Genomic DNA, 14,185 nt, shown 5'->3' on the forward strand with positions numbered 1-14,185 from the left:
CTGGAAAGTGTAGGAAAAAATCTTCAAAGCAGAGTGCATACTGCCAGTGTCAGGGATCCTTACCCTAATGCTGATATGCTTCGCCTAAGCCGAGCATTGCCAGATCAAAGAGCTGTGAGCAATCCAAGTGCTTCCAGCTTGGGAAGGCGGTGAGAATTGCCAAGGATGTCAACAAGAGGGACCCTGGGGTCTGGGCAAGGGTCGGAAGGAGCTCCCTGACTCACAAGCAAGAAAGTCAGATACCTGCTAAATGGCAAGTTTAAGGACTGCTTGTATGACTTGAGGAGGATTTCTTTTTTTTTCTTCCTTTATCATGCTTCAATGATGAGCAATGCCTCACATTTGGAAAGCTGGTTGGTTTCTGGAAGGGGAAGGGAAAGAACAGTATATAGCTTGTAGACATAAGTCAGGTTATACTGGATGCAAGACATTGCCCCACAATCCGGGGCTGGTCAAGCTCAAAGAGATGGTTTCGAGGGTCAAGTTTCCGTAAATGATTTCTTAACTGCTTTCCATATATCCCTTCAATAGTTTTATACCCAATTCTACAGGAATTACGGTATCTATGTGTAAAACTATGCATGAAGTTGGATAATGGACGTCTTGGTAACTTGTAAGTCTTTGTGTTTTAACTTCTGGCTTCAGCAGTCCCATGACCATCAAAGTCATAGGTTTGGGTATGTCTTGATCATGAAGAATGGCTTTGAAACTCCTATAGACTTAGGAATCCTAGATGCCTTGGGGAGGGTAAGTCACCCTCTCTAAATCTTTTACACATTTTAGAGAAGTTAGGTATGGAAAATTGGAAGCCCTGCTTTTCTGTATGAGGTATGAAATGACATTGATGCAAGAACAGCAATAGCAAGGCTATAACAAAGCCTCAGTATAATGACCTGCTAGATTCTATTATACTGATGACCTAGAAAACCATTTATAAAATAGCCCATTTTGTCAAGTGTCCTTGATTTTCAGGGACACTTCTCATTTTGCGTCAAGTGTTCCCTTTGTCCCAGCTCCATCTGGCATCCATGGCCTGGGATTTACATGGTAGCAGATAATTGAAAGTAGCGTTCGTGTGCTGTTTTCTAAAACACCCTCTTACCTGAGCCTTTTAAACGGAGAGTGCTCATGGTGCCTCACGTTCCAGCTTCGCGTTCCAGCCTTTTCTCTTCTGGCTTTGCTTTCTGTCCTGTGGCTTATTAGAGGACTCATCAAGGGAATTTCTGAAAGGCAAACAGCAAGACTTTGTCAAAACTCTGTGTTTCCCTAAACAGTCCAAAAGCCAAAATCTCCTTTTGAGACATATATTTTTTTGCTGCGTGTGTTTTCAGTGTCAGGTACAAAATTTGGAACTGCAGATATCTTTATTTTACAACAGCATTGAGGTGCATGTTGCAGCAAAAACACTGTTCCAAAAAAAAAACTTAGTGTTTTGATGTCTGTTTTTAAAGAGAAACTTGCAGAATGTGATGCTCCCTTGTATTTCATATTGTAAGGTGCCAGGTGAGTTAATAAAAAGAAAGCGATCACGAAGATGTTTGATGATGAAAGACAGTATTTTTATTTTTGTGACGGGCAAGCCAAGAACAACCTTTATGTTTGCAGAAACGTAAATTGTCTCTCTCTCTCCACATGTATAAGCAAGGTAAAAGGCCAGGCTCTGAATTAAGCTGTAGAATATTCCAAGTTTTGCTGTGTTTTTCCATTGCTCTGCCCAGAGGAATTGTGTTCATTTTCCTTCCATAACCCCCTATTGACTTTTTTTCCCTAACAGTTTTTCTCTTTTGTTTTCTTCTCACAGCCTGCCCCACCATCAGCTCTACCGAAGGCTCCGTACGAGGTACAGTACCGTATCCAGCCCCAGTGCTGCTGGGCTGTGAATGTGAAAACACTACCTGGTCTTGGGTTTTGAGAAATACGCAAGAGCTGAGCAGGGGGGAAATGGTTTCCCTGTCCTGAGGGAAAGGGGAGAAGTCTGAGAACTGAAATAGGAAAATACCTTTTATAGGTGAAAGAATATTCTGCACTAACTGAATTGGTACGTCCCTGCTGTTCCACCAACTCGTGGTCTTAGCTGTTAGTTCTTAATGCTGGGTTTTTCACTCACCTTAAGGAAGCTAGGCTTTGAAGAGCTACTGAATTTCAAGAGGATTTCAACTCCTAACTCGTATAGGCTCCTTAAGAAAAACTCAGTCTGTCCCAGGATCACTTTTGCATCCTCTAGAGAAGGGATCGATACCCAAGGAGCTCTCAGCAGTCAGGCTGTAGGGACACTGCTAGGGTAGCGAGTTCCCGTTTCTCCTGTCTATGCAGTAGCACCTGCTCCTGCTGTTGGGGTTGCTGTATCTATCTGTTACTTAGACAACCTTTGGTTCTGCTTATAAAGTGATATCACCTCCTTCCCAGAGAGTTTTGTGATATGAGTGAGACTGAGAAACTGACTTCAGTTCTCAGCTCCCTTTTACTCCACGGCTGAGTCACTTTATCTTCGCTACGCTCGCACCCCGACCTCGCAGGTCTTGGGGATGCGCATTCCAGCCCGGGAAGCTCTTGGTGCTCTTGCTCTGTCTATGGATGCAGAAGCCAAAGCAATCAAACCATAAAGCCACAACAAATCTTGACCTCTCCTTCTCCTCCTTGACAAAGGTGGCAGGAGTAGCCCATTTACTTAGCAGCTCACTGAAATCTTTACATAGTAAATTCACAATATGATAATAATATGGTTATATTACAATATGTTTATGATTGTGACTCAAGCCTTCTTTTCAGTCTTTACGCTACAGTATTTCCTGCATTTTAAAACAAATTCTAGTGCCAGAAGCTCCATATCAGAGGTAAATGGCTCTCAAATAGGTAATTTCTTTTGGCAAACTCCCTAGTACTGTTATAAAAAAAAAGCACCTTGGACCAACCACCAGGTGAAATAAAGACTGACACCAAGAAACTGCAGAAGATTGTAAATAGTGAAGGAGTGAGGGAATCCAGACTGAAAGCGCCGCGTTGTAATTGGGCTACAAGCTGGGTGAAGTTGTAGCCTTTCCATTTGCTAAAGAGAAAGTTATATCCTTAATCCCAACTTGCTTCAAACTCAGATGAACTGAAAAAAAGAATCCTAATTACAAGATATTGTTTTACTGAACAGAAAAGTGAAATGGGAAAATGACTCAGAGCTTTAACGATGAGCTGAGAGGGTGAGATGAAGCTGCAGGAGCCAGGGAGGCGATGTCAGAGATGTCGGGGAGAATCTCTGCAGACCGCATAAGGCAGGTCACCCCTGGGTGTCTCTTTGAAAACAGAGAGAAACGGAAATGATCATACTTTAAAGTTCTTTCCTAATTTTTCTGACTCTTACATACAAGGCATTTCAGAGCAGAAATAATTCCCTCTCCCTGCTAGCAATTACTGGACTGATTCCATGTCTTTTGAAGATAATATTTTTTGCATCTAGCTGAAAAGAAGAAATTGTTGGAGTAACTTCTTTCTCATTTGTTTTTCACTACGAAGATTTGAAAACACAATTGTGAAAGTCTCCATCTTTAGTCTACTCTTCTCCAAGAGGAGGAGATTACAACAAATGTGTACAGAGGGTACAGACACAGACTGCTTTCCTTGGCTGCCACTTGCGGAGTACACTCCAGGTTTCTAGTGGGTTTGCACAGCTTTGCTGGTGTCCGTGCTGCCACGGGCGTTTTCTCCTGTTGCCTTCTCTGTGCTGGCTAGAGGCTAATTCTACCTGCTCTTCTATCACGCTTCTTTTGTGATCTTTTCTAATCACTTATTTTCCTGTTTTTCTTTGTCCCAGGATTTGATATGATGGAAGCTTTTGGCTTAGTAGAGAAGGAATACGCCTCCATTAAAGGCGTAGCTATGGAGCCATTCATATTCAGCGGTTCCCGCACCTTCACCCTGTTCAGGGACACTCAGCTCACCCAGAGGACCAGGTGGGAGCGGAGCTGTGGCCGGTGTCATCTTCGTCATCAGTCTCATGCATACACATTAGCTATGCTCACACCAAGGGAAGGTCACCGATTTGTGGATGAATGATGCAACCCCACTGGCAACTTCAAAATGAAATGATAAAGATGATGAGCTAAATCAAACCATAGGCAGACTGAAAAGAATGCCAGAGTATTTTTCCTTAATATATTAAGAAATTAACCTCTGACTTTCCTCAAGATGAGTATGGAATACGTCATACAGAAGTGAAGGGGACACAAGAGGAGTAGTCATTATATTTTTGCGTGCAGCCAAACATTTTCACAGTGAGGTATTTCCTTTTTACAAAATCACTTTTTCCAGCGGTGTCAGTTGCTGTGATGGACATAAGGATCATGTCATGTACGGACCCTGCACGATTCTTTAGGCATTCTGTCCACAACCATGTACACTTCTGTGACGGCAGTTTGAGGTCACATTTCAGCCCATTCTCCCAGCATCTCTGGTTTGCAGACAGATCTTTGCTTTAGAAAATATTTGTCTCATAGCTGCTTTCTGCAGCTTGGTCCTTATTGATGAGAGGGGATAATCACTGGCTCTGGGTTGTGACTTGGCCCTGTTTCATTGCACATGAGGCTTCTCTGCAGGGTCCCAAGCAGACCAGGCAGCTCCCATGGCCTCACTTGTTTTTTACGACTATACATCAGGAATGATCTGACATTCAGTGCTACTTCATTTAAAGCCTAATTACTAAGGCACTGGCTCAGTTTAATCTTATTTAAAGAAGTAAGTCTTCTTAGAGTAAACAGAGTGAGGGAGATTCAGAGAACTCTTTGGTTTAAATACTCGGAAAATTATGGGCAAATCCTTGTGTTCAGCTGGTACATACGTCTTTCAAGGACACTGCTCCTTCAGAAAGAGAGAGAGAAATAAGAACCTGACATTACTTATGAATCAGCCCTGAAAAGATGCTTGATGAGTTGCATATATGCCCATGCAAATGTGTCCTGTTTCAGATTACAGATGTATCTCAGGCATAACCAAGTTGACCTTCTTCATTGCCTTGTATCCTCTCACCGTGGTCCCTGCCCAGTGTGCTCTGATGGGTTTGGCAGCGACTGCAGAGGGAGCCAGGTCGTGACAGGCATCACTGCCTGGTCATGACTTCCAGTGCTGAGCCCAAATTTTGCAGCTGGGATGTGGGGACCCAGAGGGGGCTTTCTGTGGGCTCTGTGCTTATCCCCGAAGGGCACTTACACTGATTTCTGCCAAGGCTTCAAGATTTACTGCATGATACATGACAATCGTTTCTCCTTCTTGAAAAGAAGACCTGCGGGACTGTTTTGGAGCCTGGCAGGGATGTTTTGTAAGCTACCGCTGGGCTCTGTTTTGAAAAGCATTAAATCTGCACTCACTGTGTGTTGGCATTCCCCAAGGCAGCTCTGGCAGTGATGGACTGACACCAACTGCTCCACCTGGATGTCCCCCCCGGCACGAGGGGAAGGCCCTTGAGGGCTCATTACTTAGCACAGGCTTCAACAGCCTGAGAGGGAATCACAAAATAGGGGCCAGGCTCTCTCCCGGCATATCACGTTGAGGTCCCCGGGGTGAAGTTTTCCAGGCCACCTTGCCCAAGAAACACGATGGATGAGCCCTGTCTGTAGGATGTTGCCTGCTGGTTCTCGCTGCTTTAAGCCACTGACCCTTGCTCGGCTTGTCTCGTTCCAGTGACATCCACCTCTTTGCAATCCCACCCGAGCACACCATCAGCATCCTCCTGCGCCTCCTGCCCGAGACCCCCAAGGAGCCCTTTGCCGTGTGGCAAATAACAGACGAGGACTTCCAGCCTCTCCTTGGCATTAACCTTGACCGTAAGGTTTCTTGTTGAATACATTAAATTCCGGTATTTGCATACAATTCTGCAAGCAGCAGAACTCATTTTGGCATTCACTTAGAAAGTTTTAATGTTTTTGTTACACAGCAGCAGTTTTTTGGGGAGTTTTGCTGTTGCTGCCGACTTTGCATTTTACATACTGCCTAGTGCAATTAAAAGACATCCTTTCATTTTTATTCTACTTGTAACATGTTCTTTATTTTTTACATATTCTTTTTTTTATCCATTGTTTAGAAGTGTTTCACCATGCTTAAGCCTATTTATTTACTATTGTTCCTACGTGGGTGGAATCAATTTCTCTTTTAATTCTAAGCTATTATTTGTCCTGTTTTCCTTGTAGCCAGTAAGAAATCCTTGACCTATTTCAACCACGACTACAAGGCTGATTTACAGGAAGTCTCCTTTGACCAGCAGGAAGTGAAGAAGATATTCTATGGGAGCTTTCATAAGGTCCTTATCAAGAGAGGGAGGCATGTGGCTCACGATCTCACTCCCATCTGGGAGTGTTATGCCATCAGTGTGTATTGTTCAAAGTGAGGAGTGATTATACAAATGCTTTGCATCCAGATTGCTAGGGAACTGGCAAACCGATTTGATATGCAGAAGTTTATAATTGTAAAGAATTAAGGTTCATCCTGTGTTCAAAATATGATTTCCTATATTGATTGCTTCCCTTTCCCCCAGAAACTCCAAAACTGAAGGTTTTTTTAAGTCTTACCAACCACGACAAATTGAAAAATCAAACTTATTTTTTTTTTTTTTAGAATATGGGATTTTGGTGACCTTTTAGTGATGGAAGGAAGGAAAAAAAAAAATCTAGCCTTGTGAGAAAGCCATCTTATCACTCATAACAGGGGTCTTTTTTTGGCCATCTATGTCCTCAGAGCAAAGGTATTCCACCTAAATGAGCGAAGAGCACTTTCTATCAGTATCTGTAGGCAGTTTCATTATTCAGCTAGTTCTGAAAACTGAATTATTTAATGCTGCAACTCCAGAAAAGGTTCTCCCAAGGAGAGGTGAGGGGAACAGGAGGTAAAAGTGCCGTGTTGCATAGCAGACACAGCACATACTGAAACTTATTCCTGAGCCCCTTTGATCCATGTGCTCATTAAAAACACAGCACCAGTAACAGCAGCAGTCTGGGAATTGGGCAGAAGGCATTACTGTCTTTAAAAGACTCCCTCATTTCATCGTGGAGCTCCAACCCACCTCTTTCCACCTGCTGCCCAGGTGCATGTGGCCGTGAGCCACTTCAAGATTAAACTCTATCTGGACTGTAAGAAAATAGCGGAGAAACCTATCAACACTGTCGGCAGCATCTCCACCGCTGGCTTCATCATGCTGGGAAAAGTGACAAGGACCAGAGGACCCAGGAGCGGGTCTGCATCGGTGAGTCCCCAGTGGTGCGTGCTGTCGGAGAGCGGCGGGGCTTAAATTTGGAGCTGGCTAGGGTGGGCGGTTGGAGAGGAGTACCATCTCACATCATTCGCACTCTGAATGCCTCCAAACACTGCTGTGATGCATGAACATGTCCTGATCCTGCTGATCTCTACGATTTTAATGAGCTTTCCTAGCGTGGTGTTTCTCTCCCTCGCCTCCTACCTCCATTTGAGGTCTGTGATCAGAGGCAGCGGCGTAAGCGTGTCCCGGTGGTGCCTTCAGCTGTCTGCATTGTCTGGGGACCAGGGATGCACAGATCCTACACTGAGATGCTGAAGCAGACAGGGACGTTTGGGAACTGCTTTTGCAAGGGAAGGTTGTGCACATCAGCCCCCACCGAGTGATATTGGGAAATGCCGGTGACTGAAGGCAACAGGGCTGGATGCGCCTCGGTCTTTAGTGTGTTTGGGCTCGCCTATCTGCATGCAAATGGTAGGAAAATAATCTTCAGTATAGAGGCTCTTTGGCAGCTGCTACTTGAAAAAACCAACAACCAAACAGCCCAAACACTCGGTGCCAGCCTGCGGTTATGTCCTTACTGCATTGCACAGCACTGCAAAGAACCTGCTCCCTACAAAAGGAAAGAATAAGGGGAAGTGTGGACTCGGTGCCATGCCCTGTGACAGCCAGTGCGTGGTCCTAAGGGCAAAAACACCCGTGTATGCCATCGCCTGGCAGTCTGTGGCCATACTTGCTCCAGAAAACAGGAATGTCAAATACGTGCAGAATAAGGGGCAGGTTCCTCACTCACAATGTGCTAGTGGGACTGTAGAAAATCGTTCATGACTTATGTGAAGTTTTACTCCTTGGCTCTGCTTTTAGACCCAGAAGTCCAGGGGAAAACGGCGTATCAGTTGATTTACAACTTCCCTTGCCTCAAAGCAGCGCAGTAAAAACAGTGTGTCCCATATGCCTCCCCAGCTGCAAAGAGAGAAGCAGAGGTCTGGGATACACCAGGAAAAAAGTGGATGCAGGAATTGCCTGTAAAATATAGGGTCAGCTATACAACAAACCAGGGGAGAGTGATATTCAGGCAGTATTTACTTATTTCCTAAGTGAATTCTGTGGCAATTTGATCACAAGCCAGTGGCCAACAAGACAGGAATCTGTGCTTTCCTTGTGCCTCCCAAATTCTCCCGGCTAGCAGCTTAGCTGGCCAGATCTAGCTGAGCAATGAACAGCTTTGTGCTGTCCCTACTCCCATTGCCTTTCACGCCCAGCAAAGTTTCATATCTTCCCCGGCTCTGCTGCCTTTGAGAAGACAAAGTGTCTCATTACCAGTTATCATGGAACCTTATTTAATTTAAGATATCTTTAAATGTCATTTGATCTACGGGGTTCATCTGTATCTGTATGTTGCATGCCACACTCCCTGGGCCGTACAGCTTGCTTGTTTTTAATTGCATAGAGTGGAAGAAAAAAAAAGCTATGAGAAATGGTGTCAAGGAAAAAAAAAAAATCTCTGCTTCACTATTTTGGTTTGGCTTTGTGCAGTGTTTGCTCCTTTGTCAATCAAAATGGGAAGATGTGGCAGTTGTGAGGGACGTGGCAAGAGAGACAGGTTGGGGTTTCTTGGGAGGGGATTGCATCTGTCCTGGGAAATGCTGCTGCCACATTTACTCTTATCTCCGTGCCCCTAAGGGGAGCAAAGCAAAGTTTGCTTTCACATTTCGGTGATGCTGAAGCCCAATTACTTGAGAATCTGCCCACTGTTGCAGAACTGTGAGTAAATTAGAGACTTGGCTTTTGCTGGCATGAAGCTGCTTGTTGACTTGCTTAGCAAGACATAGAGACCTGAGGGTCTGTAAAAAAAATCAGTGGCTGGGGGTACTTTTCATTTGTGGCTTTTTTAGGCACAATTATAGTTGAGACCACATGGAAGAGTCCTGTCAAATCATTGCTGAAGATTATTTTTAACACTTGAACGTCATGAGATTTGGTGACGGACCGTGTGTGCCAGTGCTACTTTCCTGTCAAACTCTCTTTTTTTCCCCAGTTCCAGCTGCAGTCTTTGCAGATCTTGTGCAGCAGTGTAAGGGCAGAGGAAGACAGATGCTGTGACCTCCCTGCACTGGTAAGACATGAGAGACCGCTCTGCTAATTGACATGAAGTTGGGGATGATGAAACAAGTCCATGGCAATGACGTGACACTGCAAATTATTTTGATAGACTCAAGAGGGGAAACAAATTTTTTTTTCTCTTCTCTTCTCTTGGGAGTAACAGCTGTGTGTTTCTTGTTGAAGCGAACAAAACTGTGTCTGCTTCAAAAGGAAAGAAAACTCAAAATCCTGGTGCAGGGTATATCCCTCCTGTCATGACCTCATCTGTGACGGCAGCCCTGACAGTCCTACGGCTTTGCTGCCACCTCAGCCCTGAGTCACAACATCCCCCTGCTCTTCCTTTCAAGTTTTATTCTCAACACAGAAAATTGCTTTATGGGGAGTATAAATACTTAGCAAGGAGAAAATTATCTTCCAGTATATGTTATGCAAATTTCAGGCAGGGCTGGCTCTTTTTTTTTTTTTTTGCCTAAACTTGTTATTTGACAGAAAAGCAAGGCGCTCATTTGCCCACAAAAATCTCTCAGTGGAGTAGGGAAAAGTTACCTGTGATCCATCCTGCTCTTGCTATGCAGCTGCTCATGCCACTTGGCTTGCTTTCGTTTCAGAGGGATGAGGAGACCTGCCCTACCTTAGCTCCTGCCTGCTCTTGTACTTCTGGCCGCCCGGGCTTGCCAGGACCTCCAGGCCCCCCTGTAAGTTCACCCGTCCATGCAGTACATTGCACGCATTGGTGTTGCTTCGTGTTGTTAGGGCATGCCAGGCATGAGGATAACGCTCCTGGGGCTCCATGAGGTTTTACAATCGTAAAATCATTTAGGTCGGAACAGATCTTTAAGATCATTGGGTTCAGTCATTAACCTAATGCTACCATGTCCACCCCTAAGCCGTGTTCCTAAGCTCCACATCTACACATCTTTGAAATATCTGCAGGGATGGGGACTCCACCACTTCCCTGGGCAGCCTAATCCAATGCTTGACAATCCTTTTGGTGAAGAAATTGTTCCTAATATCCAATCTAAACCTCCCCTGGTGCAACTTGAGGCCGTTTCATCCTATCTCGGGGGGCTTTGATGTCCTCCTCATGGCAGGACAAGGCTGCGAGGTGCCCTTCAGATTTCAGATGCTGCTGAAATGGGGAGGTGGTGAGTTGGCAACACAACAGCTGCAGCTGGGAACAGGCTGAGCGGTTCCTGGTGCCACGTTAATCCTCTTAGGAGAGCAGAATGGGTCAACCTCAGTGCCTGCGGAGATTTCATGGATTGGAGGCTCTGAAACTCTTTGTAAATGAAAAAAAAAAAAAACAACCATCACCACAAAACCTTCCTGTCTGGTTTCTGTGTTAAGTGGGAGCCTTATAAGCGCTCTCTCTTTCCAGTGAATGTGACCTGCAAGAAAATCCTGAAGGAAATGGAGAGGAAATGATAACAGTCATTAAGTATGTAACATACTCAGGGATAAAGGGCAAATGCAATATTTGACACAGGAGAGTCACCATGGGCTTAAATCGCAGGAGAAAATATTCCAATTAAACACTAGGAAGCAGTTATCAAAACAAGTTTGCTTTTTGGAAGTTTAGGGAAAAACATTCTATTTGCACAAGGCAGCTGAAACTTGACAATCTGTCCAGAGCACCCCATTTCAACCATTCCAGGTGCTTTTCTCCTGGAAAACAGCCATTAAAAAGCCAATGGCCTCCTTTCTCAAGGGGAAAGGTTTCATATCACTTCTTGGATTACTGTGGTTTAACTGTGAATTCAGTTCCATGCTTTGCAAGGAGCAGCGCATCATCACAGAGTAATTACGTGCTCATTCCGGTGGAAGTTTAATTACACAGCACACTCCACTATCACAGTTTGCTTCAGTATCTTAAGTGCGTAATTACCAGCTTGCATTGCCCTGTGGTTTGAACATCTCTGCAGTGCAACTCTTTAAAATGCAGGACTCTTTTAAGTATTAGAGAAAATACAGTTTTGACACATAACCTTATCCTCACACCACTAAACCCTTGGTAATTTGCTGCAGTAACAAGAGCACTCATTGCTATTTTTAAAACTCCAGTTATCAAGACTATGTCCCACCTTGTATTTATCACTGTCCTTAATGAGCGTTTTTGGCCAGGTCCAGCTGACTTCTGAAATGAGCTTCTGGGTGCGTCTGAAAGCACCTTTCCCAAAGGTCCCCGCCTGTGCTTCTTAGTTCAAATCCCTTTTTTTTTTTAGAATAGAAACTTTCAGATTAAGATGTCAAAAGTTCACATGATATTGATTCATGCCAAAAGATTGGTTTCTTCTCTCCAACCAGCACTTATGCAGATGCAGAGCTAAGCCAGGTCTCCCCAGAGCTGGTTACTGTCCCCAGTCTCAACATGTGTCTGTTCTCTTGGGATGATACTATAAAAACCAACAGAGTCCCAAAGGGTGGTAGGTGCAAGCACCTCTTCTTTTTCTTCTCAAGCGTGTTCCCATGTTCATATGTGGCGTTGTCTCAGCGTGGATTTGCTGGGGGAGTTGGAGAGAGGAGGTTAAACAGGTTGAAACTACATCACTGCCTGCTGGGGGTGAGTGCAGTGCACCCACTGCCTGTCACGGAGGGGCTGCGCCGTTTCTCTTTTCTCCCCTTTTCCACCTTTGCTGAATGACTTGATTAATTTTGTTCTTGTCTCCATTAACTGCGAGCTCTCTGAACAGGAAACATCTTTCACTGTGCGCAGCAAAATCCACCAACTTCTGTCCCCTAGGCTCCTGGTTACACCGCAGTAAAGATGATGATTTTCATAACAGCAGCTTTGTGTCCTACTGGCAGGGCAGCCCCGGGAGGAGAGGACCTCAAGGGGAGCAGGGGGAGCCAGGACCCAAGGTGAGTTCTGACCCCCAGCACTACTTCTACCTTCGTTTGCTTCAGGCTGTGTCAGAGACATGGTGCAGGATTGCAAACTCCTCTGTTGGGGCAGCTGGAGGTGTTCGTTCCTGGTCTGAGCTGGACCACTTAGGCTGGGGACTGTCTCACTGCACCAAGCAGAGCCTAAACAGAGCTTTAAGGACTGATGCATTGAGGAGGATGGGATTACTTATTATTAATTAAATGCTCAGTTGGGCTTTGGAAATAGAGATTATGAGCCTGATTGTGCTGAATTAATGCAATGTATGTAGTCAGCAATGTTCTCTGAAAGCAGCCTTGCTGGAAAATGGTCAGCCTTTGTGCCGTGTTTGTTCTGGCCGCCAAGCCTCTAAACCAGACAGACTGGTACTGCTCTGGGGCAGAGCAGCGTGCAGGGTGAAGCAGAGCAAGAACCTCACCAAGCCTTCAGGAGTAGCCCTGAGGTGAGCATAAGGAATGGCCGGGTCTGAACCCCCAAACCCTGGGGACTGGAGCAAGCCCTGGTGCAATTGTTCACTGCTCCACTGATCAACACAGGGCAGAGCCAGACCAGTCCATTGGTCTCCTTCTTTGGGATAACATCTGGGAAAGCAGCAGGGTTACAGGGGAAAGATTTGGGGGAAGGAATGAGAATGGATGCAGATCTTGACCATGAGTTAAGGAACATTTCCCTTTGCTTTCTGGCCACCTTGAATAACAGGAATGACCTGCTGCTTGGAAAGGTGAATCATGCTTTGCAAAGTACCATCTGCAGCTTTGCTGTCTTCTCCCATGAAAGATGCACCAAAACCTTCGACCTAAAAGGCCAAGGCAGCTGAGATTACTAGCGATCCCCTCAATGTCCTGACTTCTTCCTGAATCCTGTAGATGGTTCATGCTGACCCAGGCCATGCAGTGCAGCCCATGTGGAGAGCCGGCACTAATTGCTTGCTTTCTTTATGTTTGATTTCATGTCTTTGATTTTAGGGTGAACCAGGCCCACCTGGACAAGTAGGGCCAGAGGGTCCTAGTGGCCAACAAGGCTCTCCAGGTTCCCAAGGAATCACGGTTCAGGGTCCTGTGGTATGTGATCTCTTCCACTGCCTTTTCTTATCTCTTACTCTTCGCAGTTAGAACATGTCTTAGAAATGAGTGTCTCAATAGAGCCCCCAAAACGTGATCTATGTATTTACATCATCCTTGCTAACAGCTGGACAGCTGCACTAGAGAGAGACGATGATCATTTTTTCATGCTGACGAGGCCCTACACTTAGTCATTCTGGCAAAAGACTGCCTTTGTCCAGACTCTCCCTAATGTGTCTTTAATGAAAACAGCCCAGTGGAGTATTCAGGCATTTTCCTTTGCAATGATCATCGTCGCTTGGCAAGGAGTAGAGGTGCAGGCTGCTGCGTGCATGTCTGGGATGGCAGAATCCCCACGCACGTGCTGTGGCTGTAAAGTACCCTGTGGCACTGCAGAGAGCAGGAGCAACCTGGGATGTGGATGTGGAGCAGCAGGATGCTGTTTGCCTTAAAGGATGCTGCAGCATGCCTAACTACGTGCTTCTGTTTTAATCCAAGGGACCACCAGGAATTAAAGGAGAGAAAGGAGACACTGGAAGTCCTGGCATGCAGGTAATGGTAGACACCATTCCTTCTAATCGTCTCAAAGATTTGCCCATTTTTCCCAGTAGCTGCATTAAGCAAGATTGAAAAGCCATAGAGTTGTTACTGTTGTCTGCTTGGAAACTGTCTTTCATTTTGGATTGTCATCACTTTCTCAAGGGAAACAGAGTCAGTTGGTGCAAGAAAGACAGACCTCTCTGGAAGCTAGATGTAATGGGATTAAAGGTGGGATAACAGTGATTGTTCTGTTTAATGAATAATTATGATTCTTCTTCTGTCTTTTTCTTATGTCCCTTGTTACAAGATGAACTAGGGCAATGATAATCAGATGTCAACTTCACACAGAAATTCTGATTTACAGGGCATTCC

The 14,185-nt window shown here is 45.1% G+C and overlaps 1 protein-coding gene across 1 annotated transcript in view; it reads left to right on the top strand.

Moving 5' to 3' along the window:
* Nucleotides 1-14,185, top strand: part of LOC104162177 (collagen alpha-1(XX) chain-like) — a gene marked incomplete at its 5' end in the record, with an annotated part of 32,062 nt that overhangs the window by 9,965 nt on the left and 7,912 nt on the right. The window contains 11 exons of the mRNA XM_009700842.1: nucleotides 1,802-1,840; nucleotides 3,803-3,941; nucleotides 5,665-5,807; nucleotides 6,171-6,280; nucleotides 7,061-7,219; nucleotides 9,267-9,344; nucleotides 9,940-10,026; nucleotides 12,137-12,190; nucleotides 13,178-13,273; nucleotides 13,772-13,825; nucleotides 14,178-14,185. The exon at nucleotides 14,178-14,185 is cut by the window's right edge and continues 70 nt beyond it. Of these exons, the coding sequence (XP_009699144.1) occupies nucleotides 1,802-1,840; nucleotides 3,803-3,941; nucleotides 5,665-5,807; nucleotides 6,171-6,280; nucleotides 7,061-7,219; nucleotides 9,267-9,344; nucleotides 9,940-10,026; nucleotides 12,137-12,190; nucleotides 13,178-13,273; nucleotides 13,772-13,825; nucleotides 14,178-14,185 (967 nt within the window). The remainder of the gene's footprint in view (nucleotides 1-1,801; nucleotides 1,841-3,802; nucleotides 3,942-5,664; nucleotides 5,808-6,170; nucleotides 6,281-7,060; nucleotides 7,220-9,266; nucleotides 9,345-9,939; nucleotides 10,027-12,136; nucleotides 12,191-13,177; nucleotides 13,274-13,771; nucleotides 13,826-14,177) is intronic.

Source organism: Cariama cristata, unplaced genomic scaffold, assembly GCF_000690535.1.
Source record: "Cariama cristata isolate BGI_N322 unplaced genomic scaffold, ASM69053v1 scaffold15845, whole genome shotgun sequence".
Taxonomy (NCBI): domain Eukaryota; kingdom Metazoa; phylum Chordata; class Aves; order Cariamiformes; family Cariamidae; genus Cariama; species Cariama cristata.